The sequence below is a fragment of the Opisthorchis viverrini genome, assembly GCF_000715545.1.
Source record: "Opisthorchis viverrini unplaced genomic scaffold opera_v5_92, whole genome shotgun sequence".
Lineage (NCBI taxonomy): Eukaryota > Metazoa > Platyhelminthes > Trematoda > Opisthorchiida > Opisthorchiidae > Opisthorchis > Opisthorchis viverrini.
Window position 1 is genome coordinate 1484772 of NW_008751748.1, and position 18883 is coordinate 1503654.

An 18883-nucleotide genomic window follows, 5' to 3' on the forward strand; every position below is an offset into this window, starting at 1 on the left:
TATATATATATATATATATATATATATATATATATATACATATAGCGAATTCAAGTTACATTTATCCCTAGATCCCCCAATTAATATCAGTTCATCCGTTGTCGACCGACTACTGAAAGTATAGAGGTTGTGTAGTTGCAGGTTCATTCGACAAAGGTTCTGGAGAGTACAAATGATGATTTGTAGGGTTCAGGTTGAACCGACTCAGTCAGTTGTTTGATGACTGTGAAGAGTGAATGCCAATCGCACGATCTGCCACGGCTGCTGGTTGCTGAACCCGCTCCCGAGTATCCATGTCAAGAGAGGGCAGCAAGCAATACTTTTGAGTCAAGCGATCTAGGATATTGAAAACGAATGGGCGATAACCTGTTTTTGGGATCACTGTCATCATTAACTTGGATGAGGGAAAAGGATTCTACATGTTGGGGATGTCAGTATCCCCAAAAACTGCTTATTTTCCGAGCTATTGCCAATTTATTTTCAAAAATTTTTAAATTTCGCGCCTTTTCCGACATGTTGCACCTCAATCCGTAAAGACCGCGCTCTTTTCCTATTGGCCAGTTATACTTTGTGCGCATTAACTGACTTATCGCTCCCCAAGGTCGCTCGAAATATATATATATATATGACATTGCTCCCACTGTAATTCGCCTTTGTTTGAGGCAGTAAAAGCCCTCTTCTGAAGGTCTGGTCTTCTTCTCTGTCTGCGCTAGGAGTGGTTGGGCTCGCGTCATAGCTGGGGAGTTGTGCGCTCGTTCTCAGGTCGCGTATATCCGTTGATCGTACCCGATTCCGATACATATCACTACAGTCCTCTGATATGGGAATTACCAGCGTAACAAACGGAGCTGAGCAGGAAAACTGCTTTGTTCAGTCAAAAGAAGCAGGCAATACAGAATCGAGGTTCTCACCAAACTTGGGTAATGTTCACCAGACGCCAAAAAACTACGAAATCCCTTACCCATTTCTATTCACTACATGGTACAATCGAGCTCGCCACGGCGTTGAAAAACGGATTGAAATCGATTTGACATAAGAACACCCTAGACGGCTACATGGGGCGAGATGGACCAAGTGGTTAGAGCGCGAATTTACTGACCGGAGGGTCCGTGGTTCGAACCCGACCTTTGTCACTCGACTTCCCCTGTCTAGGCTTGGGCAACCTGGCAGTATCCCAGCCCTCGTGCCTCCTTCGGGTGGCATGGCAGCTAGGCACCGAAAGGTGCTACAGCTGGACGATCATCATCATCATCATCATCATCATCATCATCAGATGGCTACAGCTACTATGATATCCTGTCTTAAACTACTGGTTTATCGGGAGTTTGTCAAGTGTCCAGGTAGACGGGTTTATCGTACAAACTGAACAGCTCTATTTTACATTTCTAATGAACATCCGGTATTTGTGAGGGATACATAAAGCCCCAAAAGAAGGATCTTACTTGAAGCCTTCCGACTCCACTTCCTTAAAGACCCGCTTTCCTTAGCGAATTACCGCTTTCCTTACTCTGTCTGAACAACGCTTTGAAGGTAGCTCTGATTCCGGTAGCAAGCAGTCCTGTTATCAGAAGTCGGAGGAGGGATTGGATGTTGCAGCAAGCACGCCTGATACACAGTTGAAGACAACTTATTTCTTTGATGAAGACAGGCAGTGAAGACCCGCTCACTTTGGAAGATATGTGATGAGCAGAATGGCTTTCATGCTCGAAAATAGAAATCCATTGCCATAGCTGGGGAAAGTAATTGTGGCGTGGTTGAAAAGGCTTATTGTGAGGAGAAAGATAGTATGATAAGTTAACCCATTAGGAAGTCACATCAAGTACTAGATTGGATATTTAATGGAAGATATGACGCATAAGTTAAGCCTTTCGAGTGTTTGACCTCATCGACTTACCGGTAGTCCCAAAACATCCAACAAAAGACCGTGTGCTGTGCCCTCATTGTGTGAAATAGGGACAGGACGAGTAGTATCACCAAAGGTCTCTGGCAGGGAGGGCAAGTCTGAGGAAGCATGCGAATGGGTGGTCAGAATTTCACCAGGCCTATGTCGCGCATTCAGTATGTCCAGGCTGTGAGCGAGCATACGGCAGCTTGGACCACCTGAAGAGCTGGCGGTTTCAACAAGACGACCATAAGGCCATTTGGACCATGCGAACAAACAAGTCAGCGCGGACCGCACCGCAGGCAGTGTTGACCGAGAGGCGTTGTGAGTTTGCTTACCTGAAAGCGTTGCAACCTAAAATACCAAATGGAAGAGTTATCACTGTGAAAGTAAAACATACAGAGCTGATGTATTAGCAACAAAATGAACAGTTTCAAGCCACAACATCAGAACAGCCCCAAGCTTTTTGACGGTTACTAATGCAAAGATATTAGTGTACAGGCAGGTGCATCGAACGCCAGCAAGGCTCGTTGAGCACACACGAATGTAGAGAGTGCATGATTTATCAAGCGTCACACGAAAAATCCTCCAGAACAAGCAAACTCCCCTGCTCTAAGTAACCGATATGGTTCAACCCACAAATTCCATGACCTAAATACCTGGTAAAACATCACATCCCCTCTCCGAAACGAACCACAAGATTTCAAAAGTTAGATCCAGCGGCCTTCCAAAAATTAACACTTTCATTCAGAACTCATACCTCCAAATTCTGACAACCAAAAGGTTTGGGGAAGTGGTCAACTGGCAGAAAAACACTCATGATCCTGACTAGGGCTGTCTTCCAGAAAAGCTGTTTTGACAACTTGTCGGTCTCCTTGAAGGAACATTAATATTTTCTTACGCTGACTGACTGAACACTCGTCAGTGTGACTCAGTGGTAATAAACAAAGTGATCGGAACGCTGTAATAGCCAGCACTCCTGGTTGGAAGGTTAAAAACTGCTGCTTCGTTTGAATTAAAGCCGAAAACAATGAAAACGGGACCTAGCTTACATCAGCTGGGCTCCACCACTGGCCATCAGCTCCGAATAACAATGGGAATCGGTTCAATGCGCACATCACAGCCTGAACTTGTTCATCAGAGTTATCAGCAGCTGCTTCATCCTCACGCCCCCGACGGTTGGTCCCGATCGAACTGAAGTTTTGCAAAACGCCATCCTCGAGAAGGCAATAATGTAGCAGAGCGTACCACTGACCCAAGCGGCGCCCGAAGCTTAACCACTGTCTGTAGCGTGTGGGTGAGCTCAGATTGCCATCAAGTTCACTGAACTCCGGACGCAAGGTCAAAACTTCACCAACAGAGGAAGTAGAAGCAATCTGAAGAGAGAGATGCACTGCGATGAGCACAGCTCACAATCCTATCTCAAATGTATCGATAAATAACTGATAGGAAATATTAGTATGTTTGAGTATTTCCCCTAAGCAGATGAAACTAAGATCCGGTGACTGATCAGCTTCGCTATCAAAGAGTCCCATAAAAAGATGGACTTAACACGCAATCATGAAAAAAGATGCTGTACCATGTTGCATTCCACCATCATCATCTAAGTTTATCACAGTCAGTGCTTCATAATTATTGGCGGAACAACAGCAGTTAACGGTGTTTCGAGGAATCACGGAGAACTGGGCCGAGGCACCCAACCATCCTAGCCGTTTTGGTGAGAAAAGTGGGACCCTAGGTTAACTATTGGAACATCCAGTTCCAGTGTCACGGAGCAGAGTAACGGCATTTGGTTTAAAAAATATGATCAGGTGTAACAGAGTGTAACCATGCACCCTATCCAGTCCATGGGTAAACTTTTGTTACCTAAGAACATCTCGTGATTGGTACAGGCATACCTGGTAGAGGTAAAGCAGAAACCATTTTACTATGCTGTTACTGATCCCTGTTCTGACACAATCTTCAGTCCGACAGAGGATCAACAATAGTCAATGGTAAAGAGAAGTGAACCCAACATACATGGAAAAGGTTTCGATAAACTTACGCCCAGGTAGTCCACAAAAAATGTCCGACATGATAGGCCGTAGCAACGTGACAATGAAAAGACGCGGGCTTTTGTTGTTGAATCTGGCCGTGGCAAAGCAGCTGCTTGTGCAACGTACCGTGATGAAACGAAACACTGGTCTTGTATGCTATCGAATTCTGCATCCTCGTCATCATCTGTGATTTTATTCGAACCACAAAGATCAGGTTGGGGAAGTTTGGCTGAATCCCAGGCAACTAGTCCAGGTTCCACGAAGTGGTAGGCGAGATCTTCCTGAAGAGAACTTCCAGTAGGTACCAAATGACGTTTCCGAGTGCTATTATGCAGTGATAGACAAGAACATATCGGACAAACACTTGTCACCCCGGTTACCGCTGCATCGACACCCTTCGCATTATCTAATCTTGGTCGTTTGCCCGAGCGGTCGACCTCAAACTGGTTACAACATGCGACAAGTAAGCAGGGACGACCGGGGGTTGCAAATACCTTCCGGAGCCAGTCAATATCAAGAGGTTGTATAGCAGTCCGTTGAGTTGAATCAGAGCTTAAGAGGCAGTTGAGAGCAAGACGGTAGAGCTGCACCATAAGCTCAGGGGTTAGTTGAGATATGACGGTAATTGAGTGAGCTTCAGCTTGGGATGCGAGAATATTCATCAAATGCTGTGAATGGAAAAGGTGATGACATTAATTCTAAACAGGCTGTCAACAATGCGAACATACGAAATGCATAAGATGAGAGACCGGGTGAGACGCGTCAACAAATCCCGTGATAATTATTGGCCTGTGGAAGGTGTGACTAAAGCATAGGAGGCAAGATACTCTTGTTCGACCGTTTTTATTAGGAACGAAAAGTGCAGGTCAAGGGTATACAATCTCCGACCGGGGAGTGCTGACTTGATACTATGAAGCACCACAAACTGCAAAACCCCTTGACTTCACACCGACAAATCCCATCTGACCTTGAAAAGTTCAACCACACGAGTAACGTCCTCCTGACGATTCATCAGCTGGGCGTAGAAGAGGTTGATCACGTGATAATCCAGCTAGGAGATGCGAGCTGCTAAGTTCAGAACCACATACAGCTAATCAGTTTTGGATGGCTCGTGATTTGACGAGCAAATGTACACTTTGATTTAGCCAGTGCTTGACAAAGAAAAAAATACCGATATCGAAACACTTTTACCAAAGAAGTGTTTTGGGGTGATAATTTTGGCAATCCCACTGAGCCAAAAAAGTTTGAGTTTTCCCGTTTTTTGGACTGATGCGCCGCAGAAGGAACACTCAAAGGCGGACAGGTTCTGTCGATGACCCCTACAAAAGCGGTCTTGTGTGGAGGCCATAGGTATATCTGATGGTAAAAATCGCATTACTGCAGGATACAACAGCAACAGGTCATCTTTGTAACACTGGATTGGGTTAGTCAAAAGTACACCTTTTCTCCTAACCAGCAGTTTGCGAATAATAGCCAAAAGTACATCCCGCAGTCCATAGAAATCCTACCGATGAAGACCTCTTCCCATTCCTGGTCCACAACACGAGTTCCCTGTCAGTCTCAGCCTGTGGTGCGACTCCAAGAAAGTTAACATACCTCGAGGGGAACAAAAGCAGTGGTAATGTCTCTTCAGTAGGGAATAACCAGAAAAATGAATAGGGCACCGCCCTAGGGGAATCGGTCAAAATAGTGAGAGGGTAGAGAAGGTGCAGCAACGCAGGAAGTGTCCATACATTTCACCGTAATCATGCATCATCATCCACTCCATTCTCTAATTCAGTAAATTAGTTCGAACTATAGAAACGATGAAGACCATGCTCTAAGTGCTACAGTGAGAATCTGATGAAAGATACCAAAAGACGTCACGGTGGAGGGGGGACGTTATGGAAATCACTTTGTTAGGACCGTCCAGATCCAACGAATGTAACAAGCATAATGATAGGAAACCAACCGAAAATAGTACCTCAAATGTGGTCCGAGTCAAATCGCTGACCAACCCCAAAGCTGTCGTGAATGGTAGGAAAGGTGGATCTCTGACGATATAAGGTCCCGGGGCCCAAATATGACAAGCGTGTAGCAACAATTTGACTAGATTCAACCGTCCAGCTCGAAGGTCTGCAAAAGCACCTGGAGAGTAAACACAAAGTTCCCCAGCAGGGGCAACCATATCAATTCCACCATTCTCTGTGACAGATTTCTCCACTGGTAACCAAGATTTCTGCCGGAGTTGGTGAAGCCAGGAGGCGTGACCAAACGAACGGGTCCAGGCTCCAGGGGTACGTTGGAGTGAAATAGTCGGAGAGAAGTTGATTTGTGATTCTGCTGAATACTTTGAATACCAGGCGTATTGTACGCTGTCGATGACAAAATAGGAAGAGGGATTACAAAAGACTTTATTAACAGTTCAGCTGTAGCACCCTTCCGGTGCCTAGCTGCCATGCCACCCGAAGGAAGCACGAGGACTGGGATACTGCCAGGTTGCCCAAGCCTAGACAGAGGAAGTCGAGAGGCGAAGGTCGGATTCGAACCACGGACCATCCGGTCAGTAAATTCGCGCTCTAACCACTTGAGCCATCTCGCCCCCTCTTTATTAATAGTATTAATAGCTCAAAACAGAAACGGTGATTGCAATCAGCAGTCTACACAGGAGCGTTGACTGCCACTAAGCAACCCAAACACGAGTAGAAATGAGTGCCATGAACTAACGCACGAGTAAGCTAAAATGTAGGCGTCCATATGCAAACAAGCCCTTCAGAAGTCCATCAATCGGACCAACGTAACACACTCACTTTTCAAACGATGACCAATTATCATGTAACAAACAGGCCAACTGATAAGCTGCCTCAGCCGCGACCTGACGATCGGCCAAACGGGTAATCCAGCTCAGTAAAAGTTCCACTCCAGGAGAGACGAAATCCTCAACAATCCACCATTCATCCGCTGTCGGATTTTCCACAAAATCCGTCTGAGGGAGGCCTTCCTTGATCAGCGCTTCAGATAGGTCTTTTCTCAAACGATGATGAGGAGGAAGAGGAAGTAAACTAGCGTCGGTGGTTAGCATCTCAGACGATTTTCTACCTGTGAGCAACTCGGAGCTCGAAACGAAGTAACGTGATGAATGGACCGACAGAAGTGTACATGATCCTAAGGCGAGGAAAAAACAAATGGGCAGGGCACTGAGTCGTAAGAGGACACGAAAATTATAGAGAAAAAGATAAACACTGGCCTGAGGAGAAAAGGAGTGTCATGACAGAACAAAGATCCTGACGGTGCAACAATAGTCTCGATAATGTTTTGGGTCAAAGCTTCTCACGAGCTAAATGATTCCAGATGCCGAAAAAACCATCGGGAAAGTTTTGACGATCCGTTCGAAAACATCCTAGTGAAATAAGTTTGTGAGCTGTTATATCACCTGAATCAGAAGAGATACAAAAAAACCTGTAAATCTGAGCTACTCAGAAGCTCACCTGCTTCAGAGAAAAGCCGGAAGCATCGATATCCGAACTCAGCTCCGGATGAAGATAGGTTTTCAAAGTATTTAGCCGCAACTAGCTGTACCGGGTCAGATTCGTCCAGTTGGTCGAGGAAAAATCGGAAAAGCTTAGTTTCGAGCTCCTCTAATGTTCCGGTGATGAAATTCGGACGAATCGTGAAAGAGGTTGGTGGTAGGAAAACGGGACATGAGCGCCTGTGGCCAGGAAGGGTTGACAGCGCAGGCAAGATATGCATCTGTTGCACTTTGGTTGCCGTTGCTATCGGAAACCTTGTAGGAAGACCAGAATACTCAGCGTTTTCGCACAGGCATCCACAAGACACATACAGCTGCCCGATGAGCACCACCCAGTTAATCAGTTCGGCGTCCGAGGCCGAGGTAACAGGCAACTCAGCGTAGGCTGCGAGGCCAGGAAGGATCCAGTCAGAAAGAACCACCTCAGGGAGGGCAATGCGCAAACCAATGCCTTGCGGTGAGTCCAGAGTGAGTAAATCAGGCAAGTTGAAACACGGTTCATCTTCAGGGTTAGGCCCAGTGTGGAAGGACAGCGGACTGACAAGAGGTCCCAGTTTGCTGACCAGTTGGATATATTCAGCTGTGAAAGTATGTAAATAAAGGTTGTTGTTGTTGCAAAAACGTGATACTTTATAGCTTTAATTATCTGAGGAAGGGTTGTCATTCATAACAGCTTACCATATTTCAAGTCAACGGACCCTTTCACTTGGGACGGGGCGGGCGGTAATAACACTGGCAACTGACAATTCTTCATAGCTCCATGTTCCCTTGAATCGCCGCAACGGACCAACTGACCGTTAGTCAATGGAAAAATGGCTAGGTGACGTAGCGCAGCCAAAAGTCGACGTCTTAACATGATGTTGGCATTTGGTGCCATTTGGGAACCGGTCTGTCTTGAAGATGGAGCGGACAAACATGATTCGAAATTCATCAACAGGACGCCAAGAAGTCCAGGGCGCGAAAGCTCTTCTGCACGAAAAAAGGGCAGAAGTAAAACGGCGAAGACGAGAACCAGGCTGATGCATTGCAGAGTGAAAACTTCACTGGACTAGATTTCAAATATGCACCGGCTTATGCACAGTCTGACAGACAAAATATGGTAAAGGACCATTAATCCATATGGAACCAGACTAATGCAGGTAGTCAGGAACAACCTTATTATTTCGCCGATGGCTTGCAGAGCAAACCATCCGACCACTCAATTGGACATTCCGCACAGAAGTCACTGCCCGGAGAGAGGCTAACATCATACCATGTGACGAAAAGTGCGTGGCTGAAGAATAGCCATTTATGAAATCCGGATTAACACTAGCAGCCCCAGAAAACGGGTCAGAATTTTCAATGGTAATTTAACGAAATGAGTAAAGAGAGGCGATAAAGTGGTGTGGTAAGCCGCACATGATTGGACATCGTTTTTTGTTCGATAATTGATCCTGACCACTTCTTAAGCTTTAGTTAACAAGACTCAGACTTTCTCAAACTATCGGGCTTCCCCGAACACTTTCAACCGTTCGCATAAATCCCAAAAGCGAAGGGAGTTCGGAAGCTCAATTGGCGACTTTCTGGTGGTAATCGACGACAGTATTAGAATTACTTGTCTACAAGCTAGAGTGAAAGCGCGCATCGTGTGGTCTTTCGTTTCACATCACGTGACTAAAACGTTTGTGAAGTGGTAGAAGGCAACTTTTAAAAGCTTAAGCTACGCTCTATATTTCAATCCTTCCGTCTTAATACTCAATGTGTGGTAAAAGTACCATAGCCGGTCAGATCCCAGGAAGGAGAGTCAAGTTGTCCAGATACATGAGCACTCATTTTCGGGAAGAAATCCAATAAAATCAGGTTGCAAGAATACCTGTAGAGGGGAAATGGACATAAGTCAATGGGAAAAGAAAGTGGCTCACCAGCTGAAAGATTTGAGACCAATTCTAGCAACGAATCCACAGAAATGGTTTGCGCTCCAAGCCAAAGGAGCGCATTGCACCGGCTTCGCGAATTCAACAGGCGAGTTTGCCAGGCTAATAGTCTGGACTCATCCAGAGCCTCCGGCGAATCCCCAACAACTATCTCTTCGTTTGGTGGTTCAGTACCAAGTAAGTCAGGAAGAGGTTCATACATATCCAGGCGATTCATTAGTAGGCGCATCATGTGAGCTGATGAACCAGACTGAAAAGAAATAAGTAGTTTACTGATGTAGTTTTTTTAAATTCGATAGATGGCTGACCCAGAAAAACGTAAGCTCATCCAGAAGAAGCTCCTAAATATGCTGACCACCGTATCCTTTAAGAGTTCCTTACTGGATTAACGAACCTCCGAGTGGTGTGCTGTAGAGGTGGACGAAGAAGCCTCATGCGCTTCTAACAACAGCTGCTTCTCAGACAGATCTGAGCTGTATCAATCCGGTAGAAAGGAATACATAATGTCTTAAGACGGCATCTGGACGCTGGTATTTACCGATGAGGTCGACGATAAGGATAATAATGTGAATAGTGAATACAAGATGCTTGGTGCCACATACCAGAACTGAATTTAGATTGACAACCAGCAGTCTGGAACATACCTTTACCTATAATGTGGTCGTCTCTTGTGCAAAGACAAACTCGTTTCAGTGAGGATTGTGGCGATACAGTATCGAACGAGTTTGAAGGGTACTTGGCACAAGTTTCAGATGGCTGGGAGCAAAGTATCCGTTGACTGTGCGGCCTGATTTTGAGCGCAGTTCTGTTTGAATTTGAGGACAACGTAGATACTAAATAATAATAGAGGTCTAGCTGCAACATCTTTTCGGTGCCTAGTTATCACACCCCTCGAAGGAAGCACGATGGCTGAAATGCTGTCAGGTTGCCCAAGCCTAGACAGGGTTGGGTTAGGATCACGGAAATTCAGTTGCGCACTTTCGTGTCTCAATCATTGAGCTATCTCGAGTTTAAAAGACAAAGTATCCTCTGCGTCCCTTAACATTGTACTCTAGAGCACAGTATCCTTACACTTCCGTTTGCAAAGGGCCCAGTAAACCCGTTGTCCTATCAAACAATCGGCAAGAGTACACACAGAACAAAATAGGTTCGAAAAATAGAACAATTAAAGAAGTGATGAACCAGCGGCTGACCAGATATTCAGATATTCTACAGTTGTAAGGTGGCAACAAGCATACGAGATAGCGGTTATCTTGAGAAAATGAGATAGACTTAATCAGAAAACCCAAACAAGTGCACGGACCAGCGAACACCTTGGCTGTACTAGACAAAGCCTAAAAGTCATTCGCTCAAAATGGAAGATATAATTAAACACAATGAAAGAATATCAAAGCATACAACATAAGGATTTTTGTGGTATTGGAAGAACAGCACATTTTTACCTTCGCTTTGCCCGATGACTATGGTAATTTAGATACCACTAATAATTGCTGCATTACGGTAAAACAGATTGGTTTAGTTTCAACTTGTGAGAAGGAGGACCATAAGTGATGCGATCGTGCTTACTCTTATTGATGCACCCTCTCCAAGCGTGCTGCCATATGCTGCTGACCGACTGTCCGAGTTGAAGTCGAAGGTGGAGAGAAGCAATCGGCCAGCCGTCACGTATGAGCAGCTCACATCCACTGTTTCGTCCCGTTGAGCAGCAGGCAACCAGGGTAACTGACTCAACCGTGAACGCAACTGCGCTGGAAGCCCAAGAAACAGGCCACCGTGGTTCGATGAACCGGCCGGCGTTTGCGAAGATGGCCTGGCAAGAGGTTCACTTGGATCGAACGGTAGTGAGACCAGAAAGCGACATAGAAGTGTATGTCGATTTAGGCCGCATCCTCCAAGTGCATCTTCGGGCAACTGTAATCACACAAAAAATTTCGGAAAGAAAAAAGACTCAAGCACGAAACAACGGAACAATAGACGTAGAAAGTACTGTCACAATTCAACATCGTGAATTGCGACTGTGGTAGTGACAGTGAAACCGAACAGCTCTCTAGATAAAAAGTCCACTGCTAGCCTGGTACAAACATTGAGGTACTTACGTCACCAATAAATCAGTCAGTGTCAACAGGAAGTACCAACGTAAAAACCCAGGGATTTCCTCCGAAAGGAAAGGCAAAATATCCACTAAGCAGTATCAAGTCTTCTAAAAATAAGATGAGTTGTTTCCTACTCATTGCACGTCATCTCTTCGCTTTTCCGAAAGAGGAACTAGAAGCCTTCCATGCAAGTAACGTACTCGACCTCATCCACCAGACAATTAAGACACTAGCAGCTGCTTGGTATTCGTCGTTTAGATGCGCTGGATATAAGCAAATCATGAACAACTGAATTAGGTCGACGTCACACAGGACAGTACAAAAGGGAAGACACTTCCAAGTTTGCGCTAGTATACCACATCCAAGACAAAAGTTCACGGGTATGGCGCATCTTCAGTGGTACCATATCTATCTTATACACCGTCTCTTAGCAGCCCCTTCCGATTCGATGAGTGGAGCCTATCCAGAGCATCATCATTTCAGTCATCTCAATCTAGGTACTGATGAGGATACAGTCTGTGTAAGGATAAGTACTACCGCAGTTGTGGTACGAACGAAACGGCAGTCACCTAAAACTCAGATCGACCGCAGAATGGAAAACAAGTGCGTCATACCTACTGATGAAAGCTACATACCGTCCCAAAAATTAGAGATCCGGATGTTCTTGTCTACACAGCCCTCTTCAAGTAAGTTACAGCAGTACACTGCTGAAACAAAACTCACCTGAAGAACATATTCAATCATGTGGCTCCATACGGTGGGAATTCGACTGACTAGCCATTGATTCCAGACGCTAGTACCATCCACATCCTCTCTAGAGGATGTCAAATCGAAATCAGCTGCAATTGGATAACAGAAAAGCAAAATCAGAATTCAGTGGACAGTAAGTCGAACAAAAACAGAGATTCTTCTGATTGTGCGGCAAAGTAGCCAAAAAGATAGGGCACTCACCATTAATGTAGAATGCGAACCCCGCTGCACGAACAGGCAGATAAGCAAACACCGGACACTGTGGCAGTGGTTCGGAGTCCGTTAGCGAGACGGCCAAAGCAAGTTCTGTCTGCGTTGGAGCATACTGGAATCCCAAGTAAAACCGAAAAGTAAGCGACCACAGAGGACTTCTAGTCACAAGCAGACGCAAAGGAAAGAATATGAGTGGCATGTTGCTAAACTCAATACGCGTTTGTTCTACTGGATACTGTGAGTATGTAGAGTAATTAACAGAAAACGAGCAACCAAATTTGTTATCAGTCACCTTGTTCGATGAATTTGAAGATGCTTGCAGATCATCCGCATCAAATACGGCAGAACGTTAAGAAAACAAACAGGTGATGAACGCCAAGCGTCCTCGACACATGTTCCCCTGTGGTTTGCCATTCAGGCTGAGTTTCACCCTTCACTCGAACGGATCTGTCCAGTTTCTGACTTCGTTCTACGCAACTTGCCTCGGCATTAGTATACGGCTCGCAAGAGGATGAAGGAAACATGCCTACAGCTCAAAACTCATACTCAGCAGAGCTAGATGAACTGGTTTCCAACTGATGTATTTTTCCGCTACATGACATGCATCTCTACCTTGAGAAGGTTGCACTTTTCAAGTTAATCTCATGCGGCGGTATCCCAAAGCTACTATGGCCAGAGGTACGTTCAACATGATTTAGTTCAGGTCTCAATAATGAAACCAGTACGCGTTTCACAGGGAGATAACCACGATCACATGTTGATGCCCTTCTGGACATATGTAAATACCCTACATCAGTTCCAGGCATTGGATGATTCCTGTCACCAGGCCTTGCACTTTGGGATTCTTAGCCATAGTCTTGTGGTTGGACTGGCCGAATGAAATAATTGGCACCCAACCCTAACTGGGAAACCAACGTCGGATTTTTTACCTCTGGTAGTATAGGTAGGACAGGTGAACGCATTTGAGAAAAAAGTCTGCCCTATTTGGTGCTGGATTCGTGCTCTGGACTAAGATGGTAACCTACAAAGACTGGACTAAGATGGTAACCCAAAAAGACAAAAGGTTTCTTCCCCCACGTTATTTGATGAGCTTAGCACCTAAATAAAAACTCTCATTATCGACGGTTTCTTGAGTGTCGATAAACGAATCCTTGTCCAAAGCACGATACTGAAAAGCGAAGAATATTAGTCAAAATACAGCTTCCACAGGGACTTCGTTATTCATCCCAGTCTGCTACTTAGAGGAGCACTGATACCATATACCGTAAATATGGCAAATGATCTGTTGTTGAGCTGGGTAATTCGGCTGCAGATCTCCCAGTAGCAGGCAATGTGAAATTAACCGTACCAACAACGCCCTGATGATGTCACCTAGTGAAGTAATGGAATGTTTACAGAGCTAGACAAACAGGTCTGATCAAAGAGATCAAAGCCCGACTTAACCAATTGTGAACACCAAGGCAGATAGTATGATCAAGCAGTGGCATCGAATATGCGATTCCCGCTAAAAATGGGCTCCGTAAAGTCAATCACGCGAAATCTCAAGATTCAGATAAATCGCAGGGAGAGAGTGAGAGTTCTACCTTGGGCAATTTTTCTTCATTGACTCGCAGCGTTTCTTTGAAGCAAAACCACCTGTGCGTTACAGTTGACGAAGACGATTCACCAGCTTCCCCAGACAGCTGATCCTCACCGTCACCACCTTTAATCATAGTCACGGAGATAATCTCGGCAGTTTTTGGTATCTCGGTAGAAGGTAACGCCGTGGAGTCACGTAAAAGAACGAGCAATTTTCGTCGTGCTGGCTACAAGTAAAAAAAGGAAGGAGTCGAGAAAGTTCCGGTTATCACCGTGATACATAGTAAGGTCATGTAAATTTGGAAGCCCTCCAGTTTCATGATGGAACACGTACTGCAAACCCCTCTACCGTGAAAAATTTCGAGTTCCTCTGAAGTTTCATCTATTGCCAGTCACTTAAAAGTCTGATTCTAGTGCGCTCCCCGTATTCCAAGAAACCATAAAAACAAGGAAAATGTGACCAGCGATTTTTACTACCTCCAACTGATCTAATAGTTCTCAGTACCAGTCAACAACGTTCGACGTTCACTCAGATAGCAAACACAAAATAGTTGATCAACCGAAAACATCATTCATCCTACCTCTTGGTCTGCTTTACAGTCTGGGCCATAGGACAAAGTTAAACACTGAAGACGCCTTAGAAACAACATCAAGTAAGGCGCCAGCGTATCATAAGCAAGTTGGAGAATGGAGCCAAAATTCATAGCCATGGCAGTTGATTTCGAAATGATGGGGAGAACAAACAAAGTCTTGCACCAAGTAGGAATTGAAATCGGGATCGGCCAACGGGAGGGCTCGTGAATACTGTAAGGGGTAGCCATAGCGGTGCACCATTCAGGGACCAAAAGAAGTGCGTTAGCTGCATCGAATTGGTCAGCGTCGCTACGTGACTGACGATGAAACCGGACGTGGAAACCGTTCGAATGGACTTCTGGCGCGTCAGTCACATTGAAAACAGACTTGAAGCCGATCCCCTTACGACCTACAAGGTAAGGAAATAAAAGAATTGAAACATCCTCGAACGAGTCAGAAAGAATCTGGTCACTTAGAGGCGGACAATTATTTGGACTAAGCGGGTTTAGAGAGGAGCTCGAACCCCTAAAGTAAAGGTCTTCAACGAGGTTTATATCGTACTCTACCAGGGGAGCATTTCAACTTTTAAGAGAATTACATGAACAGATCGATTTTACGCTAACTCAAAAGCCAAGTGAAAAATAACAAAAAAAAACCAGCGCCTCCGTTCAAAAGATCTGAACAGGAACTCTAAGTAATGGCATACTAATAAGACACCAGCGTATGAGAGGCTCGAAAGAGAATAATGAAAACTCGCCTGTCTTTATTCCTCGCTGTTGTACTTTTGTACTGATTCCAACATCGCACAGAGAGGACATGTCGGCTTCGGTAAAACCAATCGCTTCGTTGTTCATAACTAACAAGGCTGCTGCCGGCCCTATAGTGTCGTTCGTCTGCTGTGCAATGCAAAACTCTAAAGTAGGTTTCGTGGATGCAGTATACTCGTTGTCATCTGCATTCTGGATCAGTTCCAACAGAAAGTGTCCAGGAAGACCATATAAGTCTTCGGAGAGTTGTAAAAGGCTTCGGGAAAGCTTGCCTTCAACGCGCTGCGTATTGATAATGTAGAGGGAGGTGGAACGAAAAATACAGAAAAAACAAGTTGTTCAGCTCTGGTGTGTACCGACCATGATATCGGAAAGAATTATGAGGGCTGGACTAGAGTCAGGAAGCGCGAACAAGGAAAAAAAGCAGTCGAAAAGCTATTGGTAAACACAAGGCGCGAACCTTCAAGCCGCTGATTTAATAGTTGACCTCAGATTTAGCTTGAGCCGAAGAAATCAAATCGAATCCAGGACATGGAAATGAGTGACTGCAGACGGAATCGCGATGTGAATAGGCGGTAGCTCCGATTATTCTGAGTAAGGCTCGTTTTGCACACGTCTGCCAGCCTAAAGTAACTTGGCTAGTTCGATCTAAACGGATGAGAAAATCACTGAAGATTATATATGAACAAATCTCATTGAAAATGAACAGTCCAGCTGGCTCACGTCAAACTGGAAACCTTGGCACCAACCTTTTCAGAGGCCGTTAAAATTGCATACTTCGGTCGTACCAGTACTTTGAGTGTGTTCGTTAGCATGCAAAGTAAGGACGGCACCGCTTATTCACCGGCACACAATGAGCGCCTTTGCATCACCAGGTCTGAACCAGCCAGCATGCTTGTTCCGCATGGGGATAGTCAATACTACGTGTAGAAGCAGCAAGTAATCTGACCGCCCAACACCAGCCGTTTGACGAACAAGTTGCACTTCGATTGGCTTGCCCTAAAATACCGTTTCCATCATCTCCCATGTTGCCGCCGTGTGAGCACGATCGGCTTTCCATTGAAAGCGGTTTGTACCAGGATTAATATCCTCGGCTAACTATCTATCTCCAAAGAGTCGGTGGTGAAACAAAAGTGAGAATGAACCACAGAACATGAGTAACCCTAAGGTAATCTTTCTGTGTTACTCAGTCATGGCAGCCCAGTTATGCATAGGACTGAAGACAACGCAGTTATCAGTTCAATGCAGAAAGCACACCGCTTACCACCAATGCTTCTCACTCCGGACCTCTGCAAAATGATAATCAGTAAACAAGTGTTTCTCATTAAAAAACGTGACAGCCTATCAACCAGTTGTGGAAAAAACAACCTAGTTCACACTTAAAGCCGAGATCGGTTTGGGACGTCTTATAAATAGAGAAAGCAATATACATTAATACTGACCCGGACAAGATCGGCTGCTTCTTGGGTCAACTCTGCGCCGCATCCAAATTCGCGACGCCTGAGTTCTGTGATGAAGGTTTCTCGGTCAGCCATGTTCGTAGGCTGATTAGTAATATTTGGAATGGAAGTGGACAGATCGCGATCAATTTTATCCGTTTCCACAGAGATGGGCGACAGCGCCTGTGAATATGGGGACAATGGTCCGTGAAAGTTGGAGAAAAACGATGAGAAATTGTTAGATAAATGTATGTATGTAGGGACAACTGTCATTCAACCCATAGATATCAGGGGAGAAGACTTGAAAACCCATCGCTTCATAGAATGTTAAGCAATCGTAAAATCCGAATAGAAACTCGGCGCCACTTGTTCTGTTTGCTTGATGCAGTTGAGGCTGTAATCACAGTACATTAGAACAGAGGTTCTGGCCATAAGATCGCATAGCCAATATACTCATTGTAGGTGGGTAAACACATTCAACCTGTATGGGAAATTCACTTTGGGATCGTAAGTAGACACATCTGTTACAGCTGCGGAAAAGGTCACTTGTCTGCAAGTATTGCAATTTGAAGAATATGGGTGGGCCATCATGAACAAAATTACTCCAGGACCAGATGATACATAACTCCACTGAAAAGACATGGATTCGGAACCACTTAATCGTGCTTCGTTATTTTTAAACCCGGAGTAGCGGGTCCTGTAGATCTCTTCAGAGAGATCTGCTGTTCTTTTGGAGGACAAAGTCCACAAGCTCAAACTCATGATGCAATTGCTCGCTCAGCGACTCACGTGCAGGCATTGAATGTAAGGCAATATCTGTATTCTTCTTGTTATGGTCAGTTTTCCTTAATCAATCCCTCTGGGACGAGCAAAGCAATTTTAGTAAACCGTTCCCGTAAGTGTGTCCTTGTTGAATAAAGGTGCATACATAAAAAACAGGTATTGAGGAGCGGAAGTAAGATGGAAGTTCCGTGTCTCAGAACCAAAGGACCGAAATTATATCAAACTTTTATAGAGCTATCAGGTTGCATAATTAAAAAGTCAAATGGCTTGGCACAATACATACCAAGGGGTGCTGAATGTTCGCAAGTAGCGGGACTTCGAAGGCTGGCTGCACAGTGACGCCCACCAGTGGAGGTGAGGTGTAAGTCGAACGCTGCTTCAGACGTTCCTCCTCAAAGTAAGTCACAAAACTCGGCCAACCAAGTTGCAGACCCAAGCTTCCCAGGGCACAAGTCAGTGTGAAACGTTGATTATGTGAGCGCTCGAGGTCCACGAGATCTAACAGCTGTTGTATGAATCCGGTCGTTTTGGGCGTTGGACCCGGAGAAACCACATCGGAAAGGTCGTTCGCCCAAGAGTTTTTACTTCTTAGACCGGCTTCATCCAAACATGGAACTAAAATCTGTAAAGACATAAAGCTTACCGAGTAAGTTCGACAAAGCGCAAAATGACACGGGACCAAGGAGTAGCAAAGTTACAAGGTTGGTCTTTTAAGGTTTGAAAAAATATTCAAAAGGCTGGAGCGACGAAACAACGAGTGCCAATCTGGTGGGCCGCCATGGTTGAGACTGTGAAAAGAGTGCGCCCAAGGCGCTCGGCAGGTATTATAGAATATTGCATGTGTAAAAAAACTGCTAGTGCAGACATAATTACGAAGAATGAGTGAACGCTTCCCAAAACTCCCGTCGGATATAGAATATTGCATGTGTAAAAAAACTGCTAGTGCAGACATAATTACGAAGAATGAGTGAACGCTTCCCAAAACACAGTCCCGTCGGAGATAGAGAATATCGGAGGCAAAGAATCCCTTGTCAAAATGGTTTGAGCAACCTACTCATGTCAAGCTTAACTTTACCATAGATTCACTCGTGGCAGACGCCTGCCACAGAACGAACAATGATACTCTGATTTCGAAAAAAACATTCTCACTGCATTAACAACTCGCGTAACCGTGGGAAAGTGGCCTAGCCCAAGCGAACACAATTGCCCTATCCTGGAGAGACGGACATTAACAACTTTTGGTTGGACCACAGGAGGGTAGTTCAGTCACCCAATAAAAGAGCCATTTTGGCTAACTCCTCAGGGTGGTCTCTCCAGAAGAGGACAATTATATATATATATATATATA

At 45.0% G+C, this 18883-nt stretch overlaps 1 protein-coding gene across 1 annotated transcript in view; it reads right to left on the minus strand.

Annotated features, from left to right (window-relative positions):
* The window catches only part of T265_05111 (hypothetical protein), a gene marked incomplete at both ends in the record, with an annotated part of 42643 nt that overhangs the window by 7100 nt on the left and 16660 nt on the right, over positions 1 to 18883 (minus strand). The window contains 16 exons of the mRNA XM_009170028.1: positions 1895 to 2236; positions 2935 to 3258; positions 3927 to 4586; positions 5882 to 6272; positions 6708 to 7062; positions 7386 to 8006; positions 8105 to 8395; positions 9328 to 9589; positions 10906 to 11250; positions 12156 to 12271; positions 12384 to 12507; positions 13979 to 14200; positions 14555 to 14955; positions 15304 to 15595; positions 16756 to 16935; positions 17819 to 18157. Of these exons, the coding sequence (XP_009168292.1) occupies positions 1895 to 2236; positions 2935 to 3258; positions 3927 to 4586; positions 5882 to 6272; positions 6708 to 7062; positions 7386 to 8006; positions 8105 to 8395; positions 9328 to 9589; positions 10906 to 11250; positions 12156 to 12271; positions 12384 to 12507; positions 13979 to 14200; positions 14555 to 14955; positions 15304 to 15595; positions 16756 to 16935; positions 17819 to 18157 (5265 nt within the window). The remainder of the gene's footprint in view (positions 1 to 1894; positions 2237 to 2934; positions 3259 to 3926; positions 4587 to 5881; positions 6273 to 6707; positions 7063 to 7385; positions 8007 to 8104; positions 8396 to 9327; positions 9590 to 10905; positions 11251 to 12155; positions 12272 to 12383; positions 12508 to 13978; positions 14201 to 14554; positions 14956 to 15303; positions 15596 to 16755; positions 16936 to 17818; positions 18158 to 18883) is intronic.